The 27813-nt window shown below is 50.3% G+C and overlaps 1 protein-coding gene and 1 pseudogene across 1 annotated transcript; one reads left to right on the top strand and one right to left on the bottom strand.

Moving 5' to 3' along the window:
- The first annotated feature begins 7838 nt into the window (after nucleotides 1-7838).
- Nucleotides 7839-8257, top strand: LOC142852968 (small ribosomal subunit protein uS19 pseudogene; annotated as a pseudogene).
- Nucleotides 8258-9518: 1261 nt separating this feature from the next.
- Nucleotides 9519-14110, bottom strand: LOC142852458 (chymotrypsinogen B). Its single transcript, XM_075977288.1, has 7 exons — nucleotides 14009-14110; nucleotides 11612-11715; nucleotides 11445-11524; nucleotides 11272-11350; nucleotides 10878-11058; nucleotides 10047-10180; nucleotides 9519-9736 (listed from the first exon to the last, which is right to left on the bottom strand). Exons 1-7 carry the CDS (start codon nucleotides 14058-14060, stop codon nucleotides 9575-9577), a joined length of 792 nt encoding a protein of 263 aa, XP_075833403.1. The 5' UTR covers nucleotides 14061-14110; the 3' UTR covers nucleotides 9519-9574.
- Nucleotides 14111-27813: the final 13703 nt, after the last annotated feature.

Genomic DNA, 27813 nt, shown 5'->3' with positions numbered 1-27813 from the left:
GCTCGTGGTTAAGTCTGAGACACTCGGGCCTTCAAACTCTCCACAGACCAATCCCTGGAAGCGGTTACATTCCCAAATACAACAGGCAACTAAAGGCGGTCTGCCACAAAAATGCAGCTAGGTCTGCATCCGCAGGCCCAAAGGAGCAGCTGTGTGAAGTTATCCACCAAGCAGGGTTGCAGGTGCGCAGGACGCTGAGCCTCGCCTGCTGCCGCGGTATATATCTCAGCAGGTAAAAAGCAAAATCCCCCGTGAGAGTGAAACCAGGGTCTAACAGGGTTGACTGACGTGGGCAGGTAAATCAGCAGCCCCTAGTCGGTTTGTTTGGTTTCTGTTTTGTTTTCTGAGACAGGGTCTCTCTCTATAACCCTGTCTGTCCCAGAACGTACTATTTAGACCAGGCTGGCCTCAAACACATAGAAATCCACCTGCCTCTGCTTCCCAAATGTTGGGATTAAAGGTATGGCCACCACACCCAGGATTTGTAAAATTATTTTTTGTCCCTAGGAGTTCAGTATATTAATTTGGGTTTATGAATTTGTTTTTTCTTTGCTTTTTTTTTTCTGTTTTGAGACAGTTTCACACTGTAGCTCAAGCTGGGTTAGGATACATTGCATAGCCCAGGCTGGTTGTGAGTTAAGAAGACATCACATCTCCTGGAACCAGAATTACAGACGGTCAGGAGCCTTCCATGTGTACTCAAGGGAAGCGAACCAGGTGTGGAGTCAAGACAGCTCTTGACTCCTGAGAGCTGTCTCCAGCCCCAGGCTACACTTGAGCTCGTGGCAATCTCCTCTGCCTCAGCCTCTCTAGTGCTGGGATTGCGTACATGAAACACCACACCCAGCTTGAGTCTGCTTTTTGATTGTAGATTTGTAATGGTTAAATACGTAACAAGTGTGTTTGATGAAAACTTAGCACGTAATGCCAGGTGGTGGTGGTGCATGCGTGCACGTAGGCACTCCTTTAATCCCAGTGCTTGGGAGGCAGACACAGGCAGATCTCCGAGTTCGAGGCTGTCCTGAGTGTGTTATGGGGCAGCCAGAACAGAGAAACCGTCTCGAAAAGCCAAAAGAAAAAAAGAAAATTTAGCATCTAAATAGAGATGTAAATGTAAATTCTCATGAGAAAATACAAGTCATAATTTAAAAATAAAATGCAAATTTTAGTATTAAATGATAATATTTGAATATATTAGAGTAAATACATTATTAAAATGAATTCACCTGTTTTGGGTAAGGCCCTGAGCTGGGTTAGAAAATGGCTATGCAATTTTCATACTGACCACTAGGTGGCAACCTCACCTCAGAACTGTCATTCAGGCTTCCTTAGAGGGGCATTGGGGCTCGGCAGGAGCAAGAGACCTAGGTTTGTGTTTGCTGTTCTATTTTATATTAATTACACTTCGCACTTATTTGTGTATAAGAAGCTATCGAAATAACAAGATATGTTTCCTTAACCCTCAGATCCAAGAGCTCTCTCTCGCCGTGGAGCTGCGGGGCGGGTTAGCTGCGCTGTTGTTGGAAGTGGCAGTGTGCAGGTCTGAGAGAAAGAGGAACACCATGAAAGGGCATTGTATGAAATTATCAAAGAATAAATACCGATTTTTTTAAAAGATTGAACTCCTTTATGGTTTATGGGGTTTTGATTTTTGTTTTGTTGAGACAGGGTTTGTCTGTGTATCCCTGGCTGTCCTGGAACTCACTCTGTAGATCAGGTTGGCCAAGAACTCAGATATTCAACTGATTCTGCCTCCTGAGTGCTGAGATTAAAGGCGTGCGCCACCACATCTGTCGAATTCCTTTTTTAAAAGCGTCTGTGTAGGGCTGGAGGGATGTGAGTGTGTGAGAGACTGGCTCAGTGGAGATGGCTCAGGGGGTTAAAAAAAACTGTGTGGCGTGTGTGTAGGTGCTTCAGGAAACCACAAGAGGGCGCCATATTCCTAGCACTGAAGTTACAGGCAGCTGGGAGCCATTCATTATGAGTGCTGGGATCTTGACTCCGGTCCTCTGCCAGAACAGTAAAATCTCTTAACTGCTAAGCTATCTTCCCAGCTCAGTCTAAGGATCTAGGCTATTAAATTTCTCTGTTTCTGTTAGGAATGGAACCCAGAGCCTCACGCATGCTAGGCAGGTACTCCACTGATGAGCTGCACCTCCAATCCCTGGATCTTAATTCATCATAGTTTTGAGACAGGAACTCACTATAATAGCTCCTGATTAGTCGGGAACTCAGACCGTGAACTCACAGGGAGCCGTTGGCTTCCCGAGTGCTGGGATGGAAGGGCTCTGGTTTAAGTTTTGCTCCTCGCCTTGGGCTTACTCCTTTTGTTCCCTGCACAAATTCAAGACTGCTTTCGTAATTTTATAATTCAGTTGTCCAGGGAGCCCAAGATTCAACACCGTATCATCAGAACGTCTAATATTCTACAAGGCAGAGAAAAATACTATGAAGAACCCTGAGAAATACAGAGATAAGCCCAGCTCCATGCCCACCAACAGGGCCAGTCTAGTCTGGCTATGGCTGCCTCACCCAGAATGACCAGGGGAGACACAGAAAACCTGAGAGGAAGCAGATGGGAGCCAGGAGCAGTGGCCACAACTGAGGCCTCTTGCGGAGGCTGAAATAGGAAAGAAAGGGTCAGGACCTGCTGTTTCTCCCCACTAAGACACCTGCTCAGGCCTGCCTTCAACAGCTTCTCCATTCCTCAGGGTTCAGGGGTCATGAGCACATGAAGAGCCAAGGACAACAGAAAGATCTTTTCCCCATCCTGTCCCTCCAGTCCCCTCTGGATGCCACTCAGAGATCCTTGTGGGAGGGGAAGCATTTTCCTGGCATTCTGGAGCGTGGGCCTTTTCATAAGGGCTGGCTCAGCTGCTACCTCCCTCTGCTCCATCTTAGGACTTTGATTTCTCCCCTCCACTCTAGTAGAATTTAATAATGAGAACAGAAAATACTTGAAAAGAAAACCCACTCGTTGGCATTACAGATTCTGTTAGAAACAGGAACCTCAGGGCATGTGGACAAGATTCCAAACAAGCAGCATAAACTGTGAATGAAAGAAGATGTTAGCAGGGTCAAGTAAGAAAGCCCATTAAAGAATCCAGCAGGAATGATATCTAAACTAGAGGTATTGACAAGGGTAGGTGGCTGAAGCAGGAGGATTGCCATTACTGAGTATAGAAGGGAGTCCACAGTGAGTTCCAGGGCAGCCTAAGTTACAAAGTGAAACTCTGTCATAAAACAGACAAACAACAAACTCTCTGCTGTGACTCCAGACAGCAGTAAATGATCTCAGTAATAAGACCGAGGCATCCGAGAAATTAGTAAATTAGGTCAGTTTAAGGGACGCTCAAAAGCAGGAGAGGGAAGCAAAAGACATGTCACCTGAAGACACAAGGACAGGTGCCAGTGTCTAGAAAACAGGAGTCCAGGACGCATAAATAAAATCAAAAGGGATATAAATACCCATCTGAAGAAATAATGGAGGTAAATCCCTCAGATTTCAGGAAAGGTTCCACTTACCCAGAGGAGAAGCCGGCGTCCCGCAGTTCCAGTTTCAGGCTCCAGGCAGAAGGACAAGTGACCCCAGGAGGCTGAGAGCAACCTGGGCAGCATAGTGAGATCCTGTCTCAAAAACAAAACCACAGATCTGAGCTGGTGCTGTGTCTGAACCGTGCTACCCTGGGGTGCAGTGTCAGCTCAGACGGCTGTGCTGCGACCGCCACAGGCCCGGAGGGGTGAGCTGGTCAACAGGACAGCTCTGGGCGTCTGGTAGCACAAATATGCCCATTCAGAGAAAACTCGTCAAACTGTGTTGGGAGCTGTGAACCCCCAAGATCCTGAATTTCTGATAAACAACTTGTAATGCTTTCAGCTGCTCTGAGCACGAGACCCTCAGGAGTTCCTGATGGCAGGAGAGTGGTTTCTGGTGGGTTTGGCTGGGGCGTGGCTATCAGTTAAGGATCCCTTATATGCTGCCCCTGGTCACATAAAGGCGGAATTCTTGGGGAATTCAACGATGATCTGTGTCTCTGTCTGTGTGTCTTTGTGTGTTTCAATCTCCAGCCCCTTGCCCAGTTCACGAACTGTATGGTAGTGCCAGACGGGTGTGGTGCGCTACAAAACCACACATTTCTCCAGTGAAAAGTGCACAGGAGGAGTGGGGGGAGATTGCTGGGTAAGAGGGCTTGGTGTTAAAGCAAGAGGACAAAGGTTAACATCCTCAGGACCCAAGCAGAAGTCAGGAACAGCTGTGCATGCATGTGATCCCAGCTTTGGGGGACACGGCCAGTCAACCTATTTAACACAGCAAGCTTCAGTTCAATGAGAGGTCCTGTCTCAGACAAGACACAGTGGAGGGTGACACAGGGTGACACCAGAAAGCTTCCTTGTCCTCCCTATTCAGGAAGGAGCAAGCGTGCACTTGCACACACACAGACAGACAGACACACACACACACACACACACACACACACACACACACACACACACAAATCCAGAAATGAAGCTCAGTTGGTAGACTGTGAGGTTTAATCCTCCCCATTCCATAAACTGGGCATTCATAAATGAATTGGAAAAGTAATATTACCTCACAAGGAGGGCAATTACAGACCAAATATAGACAAATATATATATATTAAATAGAGAAGAAATAAGGGCTGGAGAGATGGCTCAGATGTTAAGAGCACTGACTGCTCTTCCAAAGGTCCTGAGTTCAATTCCCAGCAACCACATGGTGGCTCACAACCATCTGTAATGAGGTCTGGTGCCCTCTTCTGGCCTGCAGGCATACACACAGACTGAACACTATATAGATAATAAATAAATAAATCTTTAAAAGAGAAGAAATATTATATAAATATATATATATATATTTCATAACCTAGATGAAAACACTACCTGAGTGAATCCAATAGCATATTAAAAAGATATGCCATGACCAAGTGGGATTTGTCGCAAGTGTGCAAAGAGTGGTTTGACATGAGAAAATCAAACAGTGTAAGGTGCCATGTCAACAGAATGAAGGGAGAGGATCACATCACCACCACGGTTGATGCAGAAAGGGCCTTGGACAAAATCCAGCTTCATTTCATTGTCGAAGGCTCTCAGAAAAGCGAGACTAGGAGAAACCTTCCTTAGCATGGCAGAGGCCTCATAAAGAATGTTACCGATTATGTCATATTCAGAGCCAGGTGTCATAGCTCACACCTGTAGTCATAGCACTGGGGACGTGGAGGCAGGAGGACCAGAAGGTGGAGGACATCCTCAGCACTTCCAGACCAGCCTGGGACACAATGGTTGAGATTAGGTTGAAAAGGTAAAGAAGAGGTACAGTGGAGGGCTGGGGGTGAGGGGGTGGGGTGGGGAGTCCTCTCCCCATTCTGGAGGCTGGAAGTTCATCATCGTCAGAAGGCTTGAGAGAGGCCGTGTCCCTTCACGCTCACCCTCTCAGCCTTCTTGAGCTTGGCACAGCAGCACAGCAGCACAGCAGCCTCTGCCTCCACCGTCACAACTCCTTCCCCGTGTGTCACCTCCTCTGCCTCCACCGTCACAACTCCTTCCCCGTGTGTCACCTCCTCAGCCTCCACCGTCACAACTCCTTCCCCGTGTGTCACCTCCTCTGCCTCCACCGTCACAACTCCTTCCCCGTGTGTCACCTCCTCTGCCTCCACCGTCACAACTCCTTCCCCGTGTGTCACCTCCTCAGCCTCCACCGTCACAACTCCTTCCCCGTGTGTCACCTCCTCTGCCTCCACCATCACAACTCCTTCCCCGTGTGTCACCTCCTCTGCCTCCTCCGTCACAACTCCTTCCCCGTGTGTCACCTCCTCTGCCTCCACCGTCACAACTCCTTCCCCGTGTGTCACCTCCTCAGCCTCCACCGTCACAACTCCTTCCCCGTGTGTCACCTCCTCTGCCTCCACCGTCACAACTCCTTCCCCGTGTGTCACCTCCTCAGCCTCCACCGTCACAACTCCTTCCCCGTGTGTCACCTCCTCTGCCTCCACCATCACAACTCCTTCCCCGTGTGTCACCTCCTCAGCCTCCACCGTCACAACTCCTTCCCCGTGTGTCACCTCCTCAGCCTCCACCGTCACAACTCCTTCCCCGTGTGTCACCTCCTCAGCCTCCACCGTCACAACTCCTTCCCCGTGTGTCACCTCCTCAGCCTCCACCGTCACAACTCCTTCCCCGTGTGTCACCTCCTCAGCCTCCACCGTCACAACTCCTTCCCCGTGTGTCACCTCCTCAGCCTCCACCGTCACAACTCCTTCCCCGTGTGTCACCTCCTCAGCCTCCACCGTCACAACTCCTTCCCCGTGTGTCACCTCCTCAGCCTCCACCGTCACAACTCCTTCCCCGTGTGTCACCTCCTCAGCCTCCACCGTCACAACTCCTTCCCCGTGTGTCACCTCCTCAGCCTCCACCGTCACAACTCCTTCCCCGTGTGTCACCTCCTCTGCCTCCACCGTCACAACTCCTTCCCCGTGTGTCACCTCCTCTGCCTCCACCGTCACAACTCCTTCCCCGTGTGTCACCTCCTCTGTCTCCACCGTCACAACTCCTTCCCCGTGTGTCACCTCCTCTGTCTCCACCGTCACAACTCCTTCCCCGTGTGTCACCTCCTCAGCCTCCACCGTCACAACTCCTTCCCCGTGTGTCACCTCCTCAGCCTCCACCGTCACAACTCCTTCCCCGTGTGTCACCTCCTCAGCCTCATTCTTAGGATGCTTGTGGCTGGATTTGGGACTCAAGCTGTTCTCCTCATGCCAAGACTTGTGATGTAATCATATCCATGTGTAATCAAGCCTGGGGACTGCCTGGCTGTGTTGGCCTAGCACCACGGACACCCAGCATGGTGGTACAAGCCTGGACTGGGAAGGCAGACGTAGCAGAAGCTCAAGGTCAGGCTAAAGAGGTGATTCCGAGGCTAAGAGTGCTTGCTCCTCTTGCAGAGGACCTGAGTTTGGTCACCAGCGCCCACAAACAGCAGCTAAACCACTGCCTAGAAACCCAGTTCTGGGGGCCTTGCCCTCTTCTGGTCTCCACTGGTACCACTCTCACTTGCCCCTGGCCTACGCACTTCAACAGATAATATATATATTTTAATTCCAGGTCATTGTATTAGGATTTCTGTTCAGTGAAGAGACACCACAATCATGGCAACTCTTATAAGGAAAACATTTAATTGAGGGGGCCTGCTAACAGTTTCAGAGGTTCAGTCCATTATCAGGGAGCATGGTGGCGTGCAGGCAGACATAGTCGTGGAGACACTGGGTGGTATCCTGAGCATAGGAAACCTCAACTTCTATGGCCACGGTGATACTTTTCCTCCAACAAGGCCACACCCACTCCAACAAAGCCACACCTCCTATTAGTGCCACTCCTTGTGAGATTATGGGAGCCACTACATTAAACTACCACAGTCATCCTCAAACGCATAGAAAGTCTGAAGCCACTTTGGGATACATACAAGACCCTGTCTCAAAAACAAATAGCAAGGCAGGGTGGCGGTGGTGGTGCACGCCTTTAATTCCAGGAGGCAGAGGCAGGCGAATCTCTGTGAGTTCGAGGCCAGCCTAGTCTACAAAGTGAGTTCCAGGACAGCTAGGGCTGTTCCACAGAGAAACTCTGTCTCAAAAAAACAACAAAAACAAACCAGAAAAACGAACAAACAACAAAATAGACCACTTTAAAAATAGCATTTATGGGTTCCAGACACAAGGATGAAATGTTCCTAGTGACCATCATTTAACCCTAAGGCACCAGAGGACAGGCACACATAATATTAGGAAAGAGAACGGCCTTCACCCCCACCCCCAGTTGCCGACAAGATGGCCGAATTGGAGCAGAAGAAGAAGCGGACCTACCGCGGCGTGGACCTGGACCAGCTGCTGGACATGTCCTCTGAGCCCCTGATGCAGCTCTACAGCGCCCGACAGAGGAGACGCCTCAACCGCGACCTGCCTGCGGCGGAAGCAGCACCCGCTGCTCAAGCAACTGAGAAAAGCCAAGAAGGAGGCGCCGCCCATGGAGAAGCCCGAGATGGTAAAGACCCACCTGTGGGACATGATCATCCTGCCCGAGATGGTGGGGAGCATGGTGGGCGTGTACAACGGCGAGACCTTCAACCAGGTGGGGATCAAGCTGGAGATGATTGGCACTACCTGGGAGAGTTCTCCATTACCCACCAGCCTAGGGCCGGCCTGGCGTCAGTGCCACCCACTCCTCCCGCTTCATCCCCCTCAAGTAGCTGTGGCCAATAAAAAGACTCATGTTCAGTCAAAGAGAGAGAGAGAGATTCACATGGTGGGTGGAGAAAGCCAACTCCAGCAAATTGCCCCCTGATTTCCACATGCCCACCACTGCATGCACATACACACATTAAATGAATGTGATAACTTTTATGATTGACAAAGAAAAAATTGTCTAAAAATTGGTAAAGAAATAACTATTGAGCCGGGCGGTGGTGGCGCACGCCTTTAATCCCAGCACTCGGGAGGCAGAGGCAGGCGGATCTCTGTGAGTTGGAGGCCAGCCTGGTCTACAAGAGCTAGTTCCAGGACAGGCACCAAAAACTACAGAGAAACCCTGTCTCGAAAAAAATCCAAAAAAATAAATAAATAAATAACTATTTAGCCAGTGTGTTCTGTGTGGACGGCAACACCGTTACTGTTAAGTAATAGAGAGGGGAGCATCTCTATTGAAGAATAAATGAGAATGAAATAATAATCGAGATAACTGTAATTCTCCAATAAATGCCATTGCATTGTTAATGAGGTCAGGTACCCTCACAAGAAGAGACACAGCAGTCCTGACCCAGGGAGGGGTCACTCCATCTACAGTCTGGCAAAGAGACTAAAGCTAGAGTGATCCAGCCTCCAAACTCCCCCGAGACAGAAAATACTGTGGAACAGGCGAGGTGACAGTACGGGAGCCAGGTGGTGATTGTGCACATCTTTAATCCCAGTACTCGGGAGGCAGAGGCAGGTAGGTCTCTGAGTTTGAGGCCAGCCTGGTCTACAAAGTGAGTTCCAGGACAACCAAGGCTGTTGAGAAGAGAAATCCTGTCTTGAAAAACAAAACAAAACAAAAAAAAAAACAAAAAGAGAGAGAGAGAGAAAGAAGGAAGGAAGGAAGGAAGGAAGGAAGGAAGGAAGGAAGGTCGCTGTTAGGTTGTGCATTCTTGGGCAGTGGGGAGCAGGAACCTAAAGGCAGAGAATTATCTCCAGCACAAGGTTCACCATCTGGCTGTTATGGCCCTGAAGAGACTGATCATCCGGGACTGTGGATAATATAGTCTGGTCAAGGGCTACTGCCTTCCAGTAAACACTGTGGGTCAAGCTGGTTCTAGTAGAAATAGCTAGAGTTCTGACCAGGGTGGAGGAGGTAGGAAGAAGGGCCATCAGGGTATATGTAACCTAGAAAGGGACCCGTAATGTGACTCCTCAGAGGGAAATAGAGGTAACTTCTGTCTCACGTCCCCTGGACCACAAAGACACACAGAGTCAGTGTTCTAATTAGATGATTTTATTGCAGATGTCTGAAGGGGGAGGCAAGAACCACGGACTCAGTTGGCTGCCAAGATCTCCTGAACCCAGGGCATGAGAGCTGTGACTCGGGAGTACACAGCAGGAGTGGAGGTGGAGCAGACGCCACTGCCCCAGGACACGATGCCTGCCAGGGTCCAGGCTCCATCCTTCTGGCAGACAAGAGGGCCACCAGAGTCACCCTGCAGAGAAAGACAAAGGACTTGTCTTCAAACCTGAGGAGGATACCTGGACCTGGTGGGGTGCCCTTGACTGACAGCCCCAGCTGCGAGCCCTCATGGTCTCTGAGCGTAGGAGACACACACAGCTCACAGAGCTGGTGGCAATAGCGGGCTCACTGTGGGCAGTGTCTGTTGGCATCTGCCCATCCTTTTGTGGGCAGCAGAGAAGGGCAGAGGGCCGTGTGAACACAGACCACTGTGGGCCTGCGCTCTCCGCTAGCCTGACCAGGGCTTAGGCAGGCCTGTGAGTGGGTGGGGTGGGAGGCTGTACCATGCAGGAGGAGACGCCACTGGCGCCTGCACAGATCATCACGTCGGTGATCTTGGATCCCCAGAATTCCTTGCATTCAGCAGTGGACACAATGGGCAGGGCTGCCTGCTGCAGCTTGTCGGGGGTCTTGAGGGCTACAGGGACAGAGGGAACGGAGTCAGGGTCCCTAGGCCCACCAGCCTACCTGATACATAGCACCATGAGTCCTTTCGGACATCTATGAGGCTGCCGCTTTCAGGTCCCACCACAGGCAGGGCTGGGCCTCAGGCATGGCTGTCACATTGTCCTTATCCTGCCCACGTCCAGCCCTATCTTGTCACTGTAGGAAGTGAGTGCGTAAGACTTCAAGACAGCATGACACCCCCCCCACTAGAGTCTCAGAGACCCATGCTGGGGCTCACAGTCCGCCTACTACCAGAGAGGACAGTACCTCCTGCTGAGTTGAGGGCTTCCTCCTCCATCTTATCAGCAATCCTTTGTTTGTGCTGAGTAAGTTTTAAATATGAAGGCTTAACTGACACGTACTAATTGTTAACTTTCTATAGATTGCTAGTTAATAATTTTTTTTCAGGCAGTGTCTCATTATGTAGGCTCTGGCTGACCTGGAACTCACAGTATCTGCCTGTCTCTGCCTCCCAAGTGCTGAGACTAAAGTGTGCCACCATGCCCAGCTTTAATTAACAAATTTCAAATTAAGAACTGGAAAGATGTATGAATGTTGACACTTAGACAAAGCAAGCAAGCAAGCAAGCAAGCACGAGGGGTCACACCCGGCCTAGGCAGCCTGACCCTTGGACAGCCTCTGTGGTAGCAAGCCCACAGCATGCTCACCGTTGTACTTAGTCTTGCCCCAGCCAGTGGTGGCACACACTGTCCCAACAGGGAAGTCATCGTCAGCGGTGGGCAGACACACGGCGGACACGGTATCAGAGAACTGGGCAGGAGTGGCCAACTTCAGCAAGGTGATGTCATTGCGCACGGTGAACATGTTGAACTTGGGGTTCTTGAAAACCTGTGGGGACCAGAAACTCGGCTGAGACCTAGGAGGAGACTGGATCTGGCGCGTTCCAGGGGACACGCTCCTTTCCTTTTGGCCCCATCAGAGCAGACCCAGAAAGAGAATTCTAAGGCTAGCTCCTGTCCTTCAAGCAGCCAGAGGCTTTCCCTGCTGGGCTTGCTCCCTCTGCTTGCGGGCTGAGCTCTTCACCCATGCAGCAGCCCGTACCTTTGCGATCTTCAGGACCTGGACATTTTCCTCGTCAGAGCCCTGGTCAAACTCTCCAGCCACCACCACATCAGATGTCCTAGAATTTACACACATAGGGGTGAAGATGAAGATGGGTCTCATCTCCTCCCCAACCCCAAATAAAGCTGGAGGCAAGACAGTCTGAGACTCACGAGACGCCGCAGTGGGCAGCGGTGACTACCCAGTCTTCACTGATGAGAGAACCTCCACAGAAATGGAAGCCAGTCTTGTCCTGGGGAAGATAAAGAGGAAGGTCAATGGCTCCTCCTGGGCGGCACCCCAGAATGTGCCATCATGTGCCCCAAATGCCCCCTCTTACCTGCAGGGACACCTGCCAGGGCCAGGAGCCAGGGACAGCATCCTCTCCATTGACGATCCTGGCCAGACCCGTCAGCACGGGTTGGATGGCAGGTACCCCACAGCCTGGGGGATAGTGACAGTCATGGTGTTGAACTCCTCGGCCAACTCAGGACCCATTGAGACCATACCATCTCCCCTGGAAACATCTGGCTCCCCTCTAACCGCTTAGCTCGGGGGTCCCCCTCACACACAGCCTCCTGACCCAGCTATCTTCTCAGGAATGAAAAGAGGCATGGCTGCCCCTGTCCAAGCATATCACAGGAGAAGGAACAGGAAGCAGACTGGACCATTAGACTGTCTGGCTCATTTCTTTGGTACCTGCCTATTTTGGTAACTATGTCCTATGAAATTTGGTTCCTTAATTTTTTTGTTTTATTTTGGGATTTTTTGTTGTTGTTGTTTGAGACAGGGTTTCTCTGTGTAGCCCTGGCTGTCCTGGAACTCGCTCTGTAGAACAGGCTGGCCTCAAACTTAGAGAATCAGACTTTGTGCCAGGTGTGCTGGTCCCTGTCCTGGAACTCGCTCTGTAGACCAGGCTGGCCTGGAACTCGCTCTGTAGACCAGGCTGGCTTCAAACTTAGAGAATCAGACTTTGTGCCAGGTACACTCTTTTAATATCAACACCCAGGAGACTGGCAGGAAGATCTCTGAGTTCAAGGCCAGTCAGGACCACTTAGTAAAACTCGGTTGAGAGAGAGAGGAGAAAAGGGGGACTCTGATTCTACAGCATGAAAGATCACACGGCAGAAGACCGGGAGAAGCAGAGGGAGTGGCCAGGCATCTTGGGCATGCCGGGACACACTTGCTACAGTGGCCAGCAGGGCTTCACAGGGGCTTCAGATCGTCTGTGTTGGAGCAGTGTGACCCTGTGACCAGTCTCGGCACTTCTAGAGTCCTCTGACCTGCTCAAGGGCCAGCACAGGAACAAGGAAACGGACAAGGCCCTTCAGGGATGACTGATATACCCCCAAAGTCACAATAATCCATTTTTATAATAGCCAAAAAATGAGAAATAAGAGCGATGTGTTCTCACGGCAAAGTATATTTAAGTGAATGAGTTGGGTCTCCATGGCAACATGGGTTGATCTACAGTGAGAGGAAAAAGAGCATGTTGTAAAACTGACAGTATTATTTATGTAATTTTAAGGCTGTTTGCTTATGAATTTATAAATATGTAGTGTATTTGTATAAGCCTGAAGAGGAATGACTCAGAATAGGGTCGGGGAGGAAGCAAAGGAAAACTTGGCTGAATCTGAGTTATCATTTAAAAAGAAGCATTTGGCTGAGCAGTGGTGGCAGATACCTTTAACACTCGGGAGGCAGAGGCAGGAGGATCTCTGTGAGTTCGAGGCCAGCCTGGTCTACAGAGTAAGATCCAGGACAGCCGGGGCTACTGAGGCTGAGGAGATGGCTCAGAGGGCAGTAACTTTCATGTTTGGATGATGACCTCAGTTCAGATCCCTGGCACCCATGTAAAGGAAAAGAGTAGGCTGGTATAGTAACAAATGCCTCTAGTCACGATTGCTCTGAAGGTTGAAGCAGGAGAATTGCTTGAGCCCAAGAGTTGCCAGGCTGAGCAACAGGGTGAGATGGTGGTTTCAGAACAAAATAAGCAACAGCAATTTAAAACAAAATGCGAGGGCTAGAGATTCTTCTGAAATCGAGTGTGATTGTGTATGCCTGTAATCCTGGCGCTTGGGAGATGAAGGCAGGAGGGTCAGGATGGACTACGCAAGACTGTCTCTGCAGAAAGCCTCATTTCCCAAGTGCTAAGACTACAGGTACGCACCACCACGTCTGGCCAATCTCTCCCCTTTTGTCTTTACTCGTTATTTTCTTTGTTTTATAAATGAAAAGCAAAATCTTAAGATGGAGGTGGTGGCTGGCATTAAGTCTTTAACCTAAGTACTTGGGAGGCTGAAGCAAAAAGGATTGCTCTAAGTTTGAACCTGCCTAGGCTGCACAATGAATTCTAGGCTAACCTGGGCTACAGAGTGAGACCCTATCTCAAACAAAACGAAAAAAGCAAACAAGAGAAAGAAAACAAAATGCCCAGCATTTGCCAGCATGGTAACTAAGCCCTGCCCCCCCAGAGACGGGCAACTGACTCCTATGTGCCACGGCACCCCCTCTTCAGCCACATCGGGGGTCTACAGGCCACTGCTGAGCCCTGGTTTGTCTTTTTGTTCCTGAAGTAGGGTGTAAGGGCCCTGAAAGTCCGAGAAGGATCCCCGTCCTCCCTGAGGTTTCAGGGTGCTGGTCCTGATTCAAACAGGAAGGGTAGGGGATTAGCTCTTCCAGGATAAACCCCCTCTGTCTCCTCTCCCTCTGATGGAGCCTGAGCCCCAACACTTACCAAAGGTGGCCCCCACAAGGGCAAAGCAGGACAAGAGCCAAAGGAATGCCATGGTGTTGGTGAGGAAAGTGAGGCTTGCCTACTCTGAGACTCTTTTATATCCCCTAGAGTCCTCAAGCCCCGCCCAGTCCCTCGCCAACTTGGTCCAAGAACTACCCTCTGTGTTATCCAGAGACCTTGGACAGAAGTGGTGGCCAAGCCCCTTATCACTGTCTAGTTTGGCTCTTAGCCTGTAATGCCCAACCCATGGGAAAAGGGCAGCCGTCCTGATAGACCAATGCCCATGAGCCTTGGTGGTGCCCAACATCCCTAAGGCCCTGTGGACAAGATCCTGCTGGACCGGGAGCACATGCCCTGCAGAGCCCAGCGCGTGCATTCTTCCTGGGAGGGGGTCTAGGAGACTTGGTGCCCATCTCGATGACGCAGAGAAGCTTCTAGTTCTTAAATGAAGGCAGTTCCAGGATGGATTCAAAGAAGCTGGTGATTGGGAGGCCTCAGAGCAGATGGCTGACCCATGACCACAAATGTTGGTTACACGGCCAGTCAGGATTATCCAGGGATCACCTTGTCCCCAGTCCCACCAACCAGTCTGAGGGTGGAGAGGAGGAACAGGAAGGGTCCTAGACAACAGGACAGTAACCCTGGAGTGTCTACTGTGATCAACGGATTCTTTCCTGTGATAATTCACAACCTGTGGAATTAGCCTTGGGGCTGGGAGTGCCTGTCTAACACACAGGAAGCGCTGGGTTCAACCCCCACCACCTCACACTGCGGTGCAAGAGAATCAGAAGTTCAAGGTCACTCTTGGCTACAAAGCAAGTTCTAGGCTAGCCTGGGCTACTTGAGAGCCTGTCAAGAAGGAGGAGGAGAGTCTGTATTTGGATAAAGTTTTAGTTTCTTTTTAAGAAGACATATTTAGCCGGGCGATGGTAGCGCACGCCTTTAATCCTAGCACTCGGGAGGCAGAGGCAGGCAGATCTCTGTGAGTTCGAGACCAGCCTGGTCTACAGAGCTAGTTCCAGGACAGGCTCCAAAGCCAAAGAGAAACCCTGTTTCGAAAAACCAAAAAAAGAAAAAGAAGAAGACATATTTATCATACTGGGGTAATGGCTTGAGGATTAAGAGCATGGCTGCTCTTCCAAAGGACCCAGGTTTGAGTCCCAGTACCCAAGTGACAGCTCACAATTGTCTGAAATCCTAGTTCTAGGTGATCCAGCGCCTTCTTCTGGCCTCTTTGAGCACTGCCTGACTGTGGGGCATAGGCAGCCGTGCAGGCAAAACACCAACACACCTTTTAAAAAATGACAATTATTCACATGTGGGGGCGGCACACGCACGTGGCATGGTGTACATGTGGAGGTCAAAGGGCAACTTATAAGCGTCAGTTCTCTCTTTCCACCACGTGGGTCCCAGGGACTGGATTCAGATAGTCAGGGTCGGTGGCAAGCACTTTTACCCACGGAGCTCAGAGCTTTGTTTCTGTAAGATGAGCCGTTATTTCTGCACAGAATTACACCGAGAACAAACTCTTCTATTACCACGATTGTGCATGCATGTTTTGCCTGCATGGGTATCTGTGTGAAGGTGTACGATCCCCTTGGAACTGGAGTTACATGCAGTTATGAGCTGTCATGTGAAATGACTCAGCAGTTAAGAGCATGTGCTGTTCTCCCAGACGACCAGAGTTTGGTTCCCAGTAACTGTGTCTGGTGGCTCACACCCACCTGCACACCTAATGCTAGGGGATCTGATGCCCTCTTCTGCCCTCCGAGTTCACACATATGTGTTCATACTTGGACACAGCCACATAGAAACACACACACAGAGAGAAAGAGAAATAAAATAGAAATAAAGTATTTAAAGACTAACCTGGACAACACAGCAAATTTGTAGCTAGCCTGAGTTGGAGACTGTGTCTGGAAACCAATGTTGAAAGGAAGGAAGGAAAGCAGGCCAGTTCTTCATCTAAGGCCCCCGGGGCCCTTTGGTCTTTAAGGCCAAATGACAGTAGCAGACTTGAGTCTGAGTCAACAGCACACGTGTCTCCTGGGCTGCTGAAGGAAAACTGTCCATTTGAATTTGTTTTGGTCCTTAGCTCACGGGCTCAGTGTGAGCAGATGTCCCTCCAGGACAGCCAGAGCTCCGGCAGCCAGAGCAACAGCCAGGCCACTCCTGACAGTGGCCTGCAGATCCCGAGCCCTGGGCCAGCGGCTCTCTAGCTCTTAGCTACGGCTACGTCTTTTCCCCACTGCAGCAGCTGTGCAGCTGCCCAGGGCTGTGACCCTTGGCCACTTTGAAGTGAGGAATCCTTGCTCTAGCTGCAGGCCAGCCTGGCTTATGGAACCTAGCAGGAACTACATCCATCCCTCTCGTCAGCCTTTCCACGCAGGTGGCCAAGCCTTTTGGACTTTCCTTGCCTAGGGGACTTTTCCAGAGCAGAAGACAAAAGCAGCTCCAGATTTTTGGCTCCTCCAGCGTCTGTGGAAGCCAAACTCATCCCAGACTTGAGGACAAGGGTTGTCTGGCTCCAGACAGGGGAAGAAGTGTTTGTGTGGCCCAGTTGGCGCCAAGCTACAACCTAAAGCGCTGCCGGGAGCCTCTCTTCTCTCCATCTCTATCTTTTTCCTTCTTTCTTGATGAAAAAGATTCTAGGGTGTCTTGGACAGGACTGCAATCTGATAAGATAAAGCCTTACGTGCACAAGGGACTTGGGACGCTTCGACTATCAGTGGGGTTTTCTTTTCCTTACTTTCCTTTCTTCATTTATTTTTGAGATTCCTAGAAACTTACAGGTTTGCCGCTGGGAAGGGAGATGATCTATGCATGGCCTTCCGCATGATTCACTGCTATTTTAACATCCTCATTGAAACATCTCATGTAAAAGGAATACTGTCTCTGTAGGCAACTTCTACGGAGTTCGGTATGCTGGGATTCTTGCATCTCAGCTGGTAAAATGCTTCAGCCAGATGCTGGATGAGTCTTTCTGGCTTGCCTTAGGGGAAACACAGATTTCTTGTTGTGGCCCCTACCCGAAGGACTGTAGGTGGCTGCCCCTCTCCTCAGGAGGCTCTCTACCCTCTCTCTGTGTTCTGTGACCACTCCCTCCTTTGTCCCCTTGGGATGAGGTGTGTGTCTACTGTGGTTAGTTCCTGGACATCTCAGAAGCCTTTGCTGGATTTCCTACGCTCCACTCACCTCTGTAGAAAGCTTTGTTGCAACTTTCCTCCCTCTCTGCTGCTATGAGTCTCCAAATAATATTTCCTTGGGGCTGGAGAGACAGCCCAGCAGTTAAGAGCACTGCTGCTCTTTCCGATGACCTAGGAGACGAAGCACGAGCAAGGAACTCAGGACCGCGAGGGGTGCACCCACACACTGAGACAATGGGGATGTTCTATCGGGAACTCACCAAGGCCAGCTGGCCTGGGTCTGAAAAAGCATGGGATAAATTTGGACTAGCTGAACATAGCGGACAATGAGGAAGAATGGGAACTCAAGAACAATCGCAGTGGGTTTTTGATCCTATTGCACGTACTGGCTTTGGGGGAGCCTACGCAATTTGGATGCTCACCTTATGAGACCTGGATCTGGATAGAGGTGGGCGGTCCTTGGGCTTCCCACAGGTCAGGGAACCCTGATTGCTCTTTGAGCAGATGAAGGAGGGTGACTTGATTGGGGGAGGGAAATGGGAGGCGGTGGCGGGGAGGAGGCAGAAATCCTTAATAAATAAATAAATTAAAAAAAATTGTTTGTAACTTCAGTTCCAGGGGATCCAATGCCCATTTCTAGCCCCTGCAGGTACCAGGCACACACATGGTGCACGTATGTACATGCAAACCCTCAACCACATACAATAAAATAAATTCAAAGTAATGTCTTCACATCTGACAGGGTGGCTCACATCTAAGAATTTTAATCCCCCTTTGTACACTTTAAATGGGTACTCTAGAGCTCTTAAATGGTGTATTCGAGGAGTTATCTATTCTGTAGGTAAAATTTCTAATATTTGGACTAGGGTATATCTCAGCAGTACAGCCTTTGCCTGCTGTGCAAGAAAAGCTGGGCTTGATCTCTAGGGCCACCCCGCTCCCCCAATCTTAAGGGCGTGATGAAGGGGTAAAGCTTTGAAAATCTGCTGGACTGACATGCACCAGGCCCTAGTTTGATTCCCAATGACTGAAACAAAACAAAATAAAACCTGTAAGACTTAAGACATAAGGTTGGTTTTAAGCCAGTGAAATGGCTCAGTGGGTCACCACCAAGCCCGACAACCTGAGCTCAAGTCCCAGAACCCACATGGTAGAAAGAGAACCGATTCTAACAAGTTCTCCTCTGACATACATCCAGACTTGTACTGTCCCATGAGCACACACCGCTACCCCCAGCCTATGAAATAAAGATGATTCAGGAAGTCAGGCATGGCAGCTTATGCCTGTAAATCCCAGGAGGCCAAGGCTGCATGGTGAGACCCTGCCAATGTGTAAGTATTGACGTGTGTATCAAAACGAGTTAGCTGCTAAATCTAGGTGAACAGTTTCTGGGGCAATGATAGGCCTGACTTACCAGACTTTCTGAAGATTGAATTAAAAATTTATCAAAGAAAAGTTGGAAAAAATATGCTTTTTAAAGTATCTCGAATGAAAAGGAGATAAACGCTGGAGAGATGTTTCCAGTGGTTAAAAGCAAGGGCTGCTCTTGCAGAGGAACCAGGTTCAATTCCCAGCACCCACATGGCGTCTCACAACCGCCCGTAGCTCAAGCTCCAAAGGATCCTCTGCCATTTGTTGGCACCAGATATACATGTAGCACACAGACAGACATGCGGGAAAAACACCCACACACTTAAAATAAAAATAAATAAATCTTAAACAAATAAATAGCAACGGAGCTGGGCATCTCCAGGAAAGAGCGCCAGTTTGGCTCACAGCACAGACAGCGCCATCAACAGAAAGCTGCACTGTGATAGTCCAGGGCAGGCTGTGAAGGTGGGCCCCAGAGGCTGCAGTTCTGCCATCACGGGCATGTCTGCTTCTCTTGGCACCAAGAGTCAGCTGGGAAGAAGGAAGAGCTTGGATGTGCCACACGGGGAGACTTCCTGGGGCAAAGCTTAGTGGAGAACAGCAGACACCTGGATCACAGGGCTGTGACCCCTGCTGAGAAGCAGGAGCCATAATCTAGCTGGGGCCCAGGGTATCTAGGGACAGGAGGGAGCCGATTCATTTAAACTGTCGGCTCTCCGAGTTTAAGTGGGAAGCATTCGTGAGGAACACGGCTGAGGATGCAGGAGTCCCTGATGTAGAATGCCAGGTGTGATCATACCAGAGGGGACGTTTTTACACAGTGGGATCTCTGGTTAGTTCAGGGATTGAACTACGCTGTCATTGAAAAGGGCATTTCCGTTACCTCTTAGCTAGAGATCAACTTGGGGGTGGGGAGATTAGGTAAAGAAGCAAGCAGCTGAACTGCCCTTGGAACTGCTCACACGCTGTGACAAGGGTCTCAAGTCCTGTGGAAGCCCGGGCCCTGAGTTTTCTGTCCTTTGGAAGCTGGGAAATCACAAAAGTGATTCTCGGAATTGGCAGGGCTTGGATCTTTCTGTTCTGCTATTAAAGGAAACAGATAATCCGCATGGAAAACTGGTAATAGTTTCCACAGACATCTGTCCACCCTACCGCCCAGTCTGTCTACCTGTACACAGCCACTCAAGAGAATGACTCAGCAGGCCTGGGGCCCAGCTACTGTATGAGGTCAGACAGAAGGGTCCCAAGCTCAGGGCCCACATGAGCAACTTAGCAAGGTTCTTCTCAAAAATAAATAAATACTGTTTTAAAAGAGCCAGTTAGAATCCAGGCTTTGGGATCAGGAGTGCAAGGACATCTTTCACCACTCAGTAAGCTGAAGATCAGCCTGAGCTACATAAGACCCTGTCTCAGGGAACAAACCAAAAAGGCTAGGGTATATGTAGTTCAGGGGTAGAGTGATTACCTAACATACTAAAATGCTAGGGTCCGGAATTCAATCCCAATATCAAAAGTACTCGGCGCCCCTTCCTTTCATCTGGTCCCTGTGTCCTGGGCCTCAGTTTCCCCAGGCAGCTCCCTTTCTGAGGACATTCGGAACGATCTCTTTGGACCTCTCTGATGGGGGTCAGGATTAAAAACCGGGGAGCTGCACCCCCGTGCATGGGTCCCTCGCACCTTTCCACACCTGTTGTTGTTGTGAGTCCTGAACCAGCCCTGTCACCATCCCCACCTCCATCCCCCAACCCTGCCCCCCCCACCCCTGTGACAGCTGCACAGGTTCCCACAGGCCCACACCTGAGCAGTCAGGCCAGCTGCAGATTCCCACGGACTGCAAGACGTCAGCACAGGCTGCTGCAGCTAACAGCCTGGCCACTGCAGCCATCCCCCCCGTAGGGAGCCCATGCTGGCCAGACCCTGGAGAGCACGGTGCCGCCTCTACAGTGGGGTGGAAGGTGATTCTAGATCACGTGTCCCTGCCCGGGCCCAGAATCACCCCAGAACCTGGCAGCTGGGGGTCCTACCCCCTTTCTCAAACCCAGCCAGTCCCACTGTTGCTTAGCTTGACCACTCAGCTCAGAGTCTCAGTTTCCTGGGGGCCACACCATTGCCAGCTTCACAGGACTGGTGTGAGGATGCAGGGCAGACCAAGGTTCCTGCTCTGTTCTTGATGTACAGAAAGGTCTCAAAGCATCAAAGCATAGACTCTTTTTTTTTTTTTTTGAGACAGGGTTTCTATGTGTAACAGTCCTGGCTGCCCTGGAACTCACTTTGTAGACCAGACTGGCCTCAAACTAACAGAGGTCTGCCTGCCTCTGCCTCTCAAGTGCTGGGATTGAAGGTGTGCGCCACCACTGTCCAGTGCATAGACAATCTTAAAGATTTATTTATATATATAAGTATTCCGTCTTCCCGTATGTCTGCATGACAGAAGAGGGCATCAGATACTGCTAGAGATGATTGTGAGCCACCATGTAGCAGCTCGGAATTGAACTCAGAACCTCTGGAAGAACAACCAGTGCTTTTAACTACTGAGCTACCTCTCCAACCCGAGAAGACATTTAAAGGGTCAAATATCAAGGTTCCAAAGGTTCTATTTTTTTTTTTTTTTTTTTTTTTGGTTTTTCGAGACAGGGTTTCTCTATGGTTTTGGAGCCTGTCCTGGAACTAGCTCTTATAGACCAGGCTGGTCTCGAACTCACAAAGATCCGCCTGCCTCTGCCTCCCAAGTGCTGGGATTAAAGGCGTGCACCACCACCGCCCGGCTCCAAAGGTTCTAAGTCACCAGTTCACATATGCTTATCCTCAATGTTAAGAGAGGCTTTGTCTCTCCAAACTTGTCTTCTCTGTGCCACAGGAGGCAAAGTCTGGGGTCAGCCTAGGAACATCAGCCTCCTTCCCTGGGGACCTCAGAATAGCTGGGCACAGGAAAGGGGGTGATTCCAGGCCTCAGAGGGGGCTTGTGACCTAGAGCATCCTCTAACATCTGCTGTAGAGGTGGCGCTGGCTGTAGAAACTCGAGGCGATCCTGCTCGCTTGGGCTCTCAACTCTCCACTGGGAGAAACCAAGACAAAGGGGATCAGCTTTTCTGGTTCCCAGCCATTGGGATAGGTCAGGGGTGAGAAGGAACAAGACTTAATAGGGCCACAGAGACAACTTTGGGTTCTCTCCTAATTGCCAGGCTGTAGAAAATTGTCACTGGGGAGGGTGCTGTCCCAGGCTTTTGGCCCTGGTAGGTATTCCTCCTGCAGGTGAGAGGGGGATTCTGGGAGATGAGTGCAGTCTGGGTTGTTTACCTGGAGTTGCTGCCCAGGTAGGAGTTGGCTCTCTGTCCACTTCTGTGGTGGTTCCTATGCCAGGTTGGTTTTTTTTTTTTGGGCCACCAACCAGCTCCCAAATCATGACACAGAGACATACGAGTTTTGAATGCCTGGCCTAGTTAGGCTCATTTCTGGTTAGGTTAGCTCTTTTAAGTGAAATTAACCCTTCTCTTTATCTGGCTTTTGCCTTGGGCTTTTTACTTTTCTTTCCTTCTGTATCTTAGGTTCACTGCTTCTTTAGTCTGGCTGGTGACTGCCTATCTCTGAGCCCTGTGTCTCCTTTAGTCTCTCCTCCTTCTTCCTTTTCTCTCAAGCCTTGATTCCTTCTCCTACTTACTCTCTCTGCCTGCCAGCTTTGCCTATTCCTCTCCTGCCTGGCTGTTGGCCATTCAGCTCTTTATTAAACCAGTCGGGTGCTTTAGGTATGCAAGGTGAAACAGATGCAACACATCTTTCTATTATTAAACAAACGCAACGTCAACAAAAGTAACACATCTTTGCCTGGTTAAAATAATACTTCACAACAGGTTCTCTCTTCAGGGAAGCCTGGGTGGGTCACTGATGCCCACTGAAGGGGCAAGCGAGGCCTGGGCTGTTGCCTTGGGGCTCTAATTTCAGTCCCGTTCAGAATGGAGGAAGGGAGGTGAATTTTTCATCCTCATCTCCCATGTATCTCAATGCCTGAGACGTCTGATGACAGCAGCTGGGAGTTTGACCAGGACTCCAGGCTCTGAAGATTGCTAAGGGCTGCCGGATAGCTCGGGGCTCACCAGGGGCTAGGAGAACAGGCCTAGGAAGAAGCCCCTCCCTGCTTGGGTCACACTGGGGCTCAGACTGCCCTTAGATTCTCTTTCCAGCATCAGAAGCTTCTCTCCCATTTCTTTAACATTCTTTTTTTGGGGGGGCGGGATTTGAGACAAAGACAGGGTTTCTCTGTGTAACCGTGCTGGCTGGCTGTCCTGGAACTCGCTCTGTAGACCAGGCTGTGTTACCTTTCTGAGAGCCCCACTTCTCCCAGGGTCTTAGCTGGGGATCAGGTTCTTATTGGCAGGTTTTCCAGAAGCCCACAATCAACATGATCACTCTCCACAAAGACATTACCCTGCTTGAAGCTGTCCACTCCTGTGCATGCCCCTGAGATGGTGTCTGTGGTGTGCCTGCTCAATGGTGGAGGTAATTTCCCTGCGGGAGCACTGTGCGTCTCTATAGTCTGAGCAAGACATACACCAGTTATCAGCTGACATGGTGGTCCATGGGAGGTGGGTACTGCCATGCTGGATGTGGCCACAAGCACTGACCCCTTGTTTGCCCCTCCAGACACAGATACCCAGGCCAGGCTGCTACAGGCTGCCCTGCCCCTCCCGTCTACCACTTACTATGAGAAGTTCTAGGACAAGGTGACCACAGATGAGATGGTCTGTGCTGGACCAGTGCTACCTACTGCACAGCAGAGCCTCCTGGGCTCTCCCTATACCCTCTCCCCTCTCACCCTGTAGGAAATTCAGGCAAAAGCCTAAGGCCAGGTGTTGGGCAGAGAAAGTAACGGAACTACTAAGTAGGCCTTTATAGAGTCCTCAGCTTTCTCCAGTTATACCTGACCAGTATGGTCAAAGAGCCCGGGCTCCAGTTTCATCACTGATAAGATTAGCGGGAGTCAAGACAGGGGCTCCATTTTCAGAGCCATCGTGTTAGAGAATTTCATCGAAGTCGATGGGAATGAGATCGCCTGAGTTACACAGTGCACAGTTTAGACAGTGGAACAGGGTAGGCTGGAGGGTTGCGGAAGATGCTTAGGTCTTCCCTTTCGCCAGTGGCTCCACGACCAGTATCACCTCCCCTCGTCAAGCCAGTTCTATTGACCTTCTGTTAAGATGGTGTTTCCCGGGATGTAGACCTGACTTCCAGGGCATAAACTCTGATAATTATCTCTGATAATTCACCCAGCAGGCAGGAGCAGTGTCTCCTGGTGTTAGTTAGGCCTAGCCCTGGGCTTCACAGCCAAGTCCAGAGGCAAGGCCACCTGTACTGTCAGACCAAAGCCCCTTCTCTTTCTCCTGCTGCCACGCATGCCCATGTCAAAGCGTCCGTGCCCTGAGTGCAGCAGATGCCAGCAGCCAACTAGCCCCCTGCCTCTGCTCCCATGAAGCCTCACTAATCCATGTAGTGTGGGCCAATGCTGTATGCCTCCTGTTTGGGGTCTCGAAGGCTGCAGTCTGCTCCTGAACTTAAAGCTTCACTGACTTGGATTACAATGGGAAAGGTCAGATTAGGTTGTGGACGTTTCTGGAAGGGTCCCCCCTTGGTCCTTGTCCCCACCACTAAGACTCCACCTTCCCAAAGGGTAGTAAGGAAGGACACAGGCAGATGAAATGAAGAATGTCACAGTGAGGGTAGGATCTTGGTTATGGAGTACAGGTCAGTCTGGTTCGTCCACCCTCAAGGCCTGTTGGTGTGCTCAGGGGCCCGACCTTGGGAAGAGGGTGAGGGGAACTAGGCCATTCTGACCTCATACATTTGTGGCTTTGTCACTCTTTCCCACAGTGGCCTCTCCAGGCCTTCTCTTTCCCAAGTCGTGTTGAAGTCACTGACCTTATCAGACCAAGGACTCGTGATAAGGGGGAATGTGGAGACAGACTGGGACTGGAAGCTTCAAGGAGGCCCATCAGGTGGGACTCTCCCAGCTACACACGTGGTGGCCTTGTTCTAGATGGTTCTCAAATATCAGTTTTGGTGAGTAGAGGCCCAGACAGTTGGGAAGCCCAGGTAACACCTACCTACTGTGGCCCAAATACCCACGAACAGGGAACAGAGAGGACAAGGGGACGGGGTAAGGGCTTGCTGCTCTAAGAACCCACCTCATCCTGGTGGGGTACCAGATAGCTAGGTGGGCCATTCCATACAGGGTCTCTCTATGTAGCCCTGGCTGTCCTGGAAATTGCTTTGGAGACCAGGCTGGCCTCAAAGTCAAGAGATCCACCTGCCTCTACCTTAGAGTGCTTGAGAGAGGGTGTGCGCCACCATGCCTGGCTTACAGGGGTGGTTTAAGTGAGCACACCCTGGCACCTCTCTCGTCATGACTTTGTTCATTCACTCAGCCTCTCACAAAGCTCCTCCCTCTTTCAGCCCCTCCTCCGTCTCCTCCTGCTTACTCAGCTCTGCCAGGAGGGGGATGTGGGCAGCCTCCTGCGGTTGTCCCAATCCTGTCCCGACACATGCAGGACCTAAGGAGTAGCATGCTCCGGGACATTCCCCTTGGGTGCACAGCTGGGGAGAGAACCCCAACTTTAGATGCCCTGAGCCTCGGCCCCCTCCCCCACACAGAGGCTTCCTGAAAATGGTTTCTGGGCTGAGTGGAGCTAAGGATCTTGCAGGGATCAAAGATCTGAATGTCAGGGGCCTACACAGGCCTGGAATCCGCAAGTCTTTGCTCTGGCCTGCTCTGGACACATTAATGAGCAGCCCTGCCCGTGGCTGTCAGGCTGTATGGTCACCTCTATCCACTTGCTGGACTGGCCTTTCAGTATTGTCGATGGGGAGGACGCTGACGCTGGCTCCTGGCCTTGGCAGGTGTCCCTGAACATGAGAGGGGAATTCTTGGCAGACATGTCCGACTGACTACTCTGGAGCTAACAGTGCTGTCCAGCTGGGACTTGTGATTTCCCCTGCTTTCTTATGGGGAGAGTCTCCCTCTTGCTGGGGAACCTGTACCATCAAGGACTGGCTGGTCACTATCATTCACTGGTGATGAATGAAGCCTGCCTCGGGCAGCTGGAACCCCTTGGGAGTCAGGGAATGACGTCTCTAACTCCAGTCAACAGTGTCCAAAAGGAAAAGGCCCCGAGAGACCACAGGCTGTGGACAAGCTACTCCCATCCCCAGGGGCAAAGCAGAATGACAATGTCAGAGATGCCTACTGACCCAGTGGTGTCACCCACCACCTTCGTGTGCATATAGAGACACTGAGACCCAGGGTAAAGGTGGTTTGCCTAAAGTCCCTCTGAGATTCAGAGGTCAAGCTGTGGCTCACTCCGGCGGCACAGGTCAGTAGGAAGAGCCGTCTTAAGGCAGCCAGAGCAGCTGACCTTGGCTCTGTTCAGGGGGTATCTGGGTGCAGAAGGTAGATGAGGGAGTCGGGAAGTGGGCTTGTGTGACCGAGACAGGGCAGAGGGGGTCTTTTGGGACAGGGGCTACAGTGCCCATAGCATGCACCGTCTTCCCCAAGCGAGGCCTACTTACACATACACAGTTGCTTCTGATTAGAAGATAATGGGGAAGGGGTGGTGGACTGCTAGTATTTGCTCCTCTTCCAGAGAAACCTCAGTTCAGTTCCCAGCACCCAGCTAAGAAACAGCTGCAACCCCTGCTCTCTTTTAACTTCTATAGGCACTGGAATACACTCACACAGAAATAAAAATAAACCTTATATAAGAAAAGAAAATAGCCGGGCGATGGTGGCTCACGCCTTTAATCCCAGCACTCGGGAGGCAGAGGCAGGAGGATCTCTGTGAGTTCGAGGCCAGCCTGGTCTAGAAGAGCTAGTTCCAGGACAGGCTCCAAAGCCACAGAGAAACCCTGTCTCGAAAAAAAAAAAAGAAAAGAAAAAAAGAAAATAACTGGTTTAAGCTGGGGCTCAATATGTGAAGCCCTGGGCTCAATCTCCAACACTAAACTAACACGTAAGCCTGACTTGTTACTGAAAAGCATTGTGCATCTATAAAAACTGAATGTTATTAATGATGCCAGCATCAAAGCCACTTCATCCCTGTGTCATCTCCCTGAATCTATGGTGTCCTCCAGCCTGGTCCCAAAAGGCTTGTTTGCACGCTTTTGTCCATCATGGTATCTCCTTGCTGAGCCTGGCCACATCTGCTCACCTCTGTCCTTCTTGTCCTCCAGAACGGCTAAGTACTAAGTGCCACAGCAGGCTTAAGCAACACTACCCCACAACGCCAAGTGTCCTTGCAGGAGCTTGTCTTGTTTGGGGGTCAAAATTCCAAACGAACTCATAAAATTGTAATTTTCCATTTCTTTAAAATCTTTTCAACGAAAACCCCACCAAACCTGAGGTCTGGGGGCTGGAGAGATGGCTCAGAGGTTAATAGCATTGTCTGCTCTTCCAAAGGTCCTGAGTTCAATTCCCAGCAACCACATGGTGGCTCACAACCATCTGTAATGGGGTCTGGTGCCCTCTTCTGGCCTGCAGGCATATACAGACAGAATATTGTATACATAATAAATAAATATTAAAAAAAACCCCTGAGGTCTGTGGAGATGGCTCAGAGGTTAAGAGCACTTGTTACTCTTGCAGAGGACCAGGTTCAGTTCCCAGCACCCACATGGCGGCTCACAACCATCCTTTTTTTTTAAATTTATTTATTTATTATGTGTACAACATTCTGCTTCCCACACACCAGAAAAGGGCGCCAGATCTCATTACAGATGGTTGTGAGCCATCATGTAGTTTTTGGGAATTGAACTCAGGACCTCTGGAAGAGCAGTCAGTGCTCTTAACCTCTCAGCCATCTCTCCAGCCCCCTTACAACCATCCTTAACTCCAGTTTCAGGGGATCCAATGCTCTTTTGACCTCAGTGAATACCAGGCACAACGTGATGCAACCATACATCAAGGCAAAAGACTCATATACATAAAACAAAACAAACAAAAAGCCAATTCCACCAACCAGGGAGATGGTTCAGCAGTTTAGAGCTCTTGCTGCCCTTCTAGAGGCCCAAGATCAGTTCCCGGCTCACAACAGTCTGTGACTGCAGCTCCTAAGTCTCTGGCCTCTTCAGGCATCTGCACTCAGGAGCACACAAACGCTGGCACACACACACAATGAAAAATTAATTTGTTTTTAAAGGTTTATTAATGTATACAGTGTTCTGCCTGTATGTATGCCTGCAGGCCAGAAGAGGGCACCAGATCTCATTACAGATGGTTGTGAGCCACCAACTGGGGATTTGAAT

This window comes from Microtus pennsylvanicus, chromosome 6 (genome assembly GCF_037038515.1).
Source record: "Microtus pennsylvanicus isolate mMicPen1 chromosome 6, mMicPen1.hap1, whole genome shotgun sequence".
NCBI lineage: Eukaryota > Metazoa > Chordata > Mammalia > Rodentia > Cricetidae > Microtus > Microtus pennsylvanicus.
The sequence above is the reverse complement of the archived record's forward strand: the minus strand, read 5'-3'. Positions and strand labels throughout refer to the sequence as shown.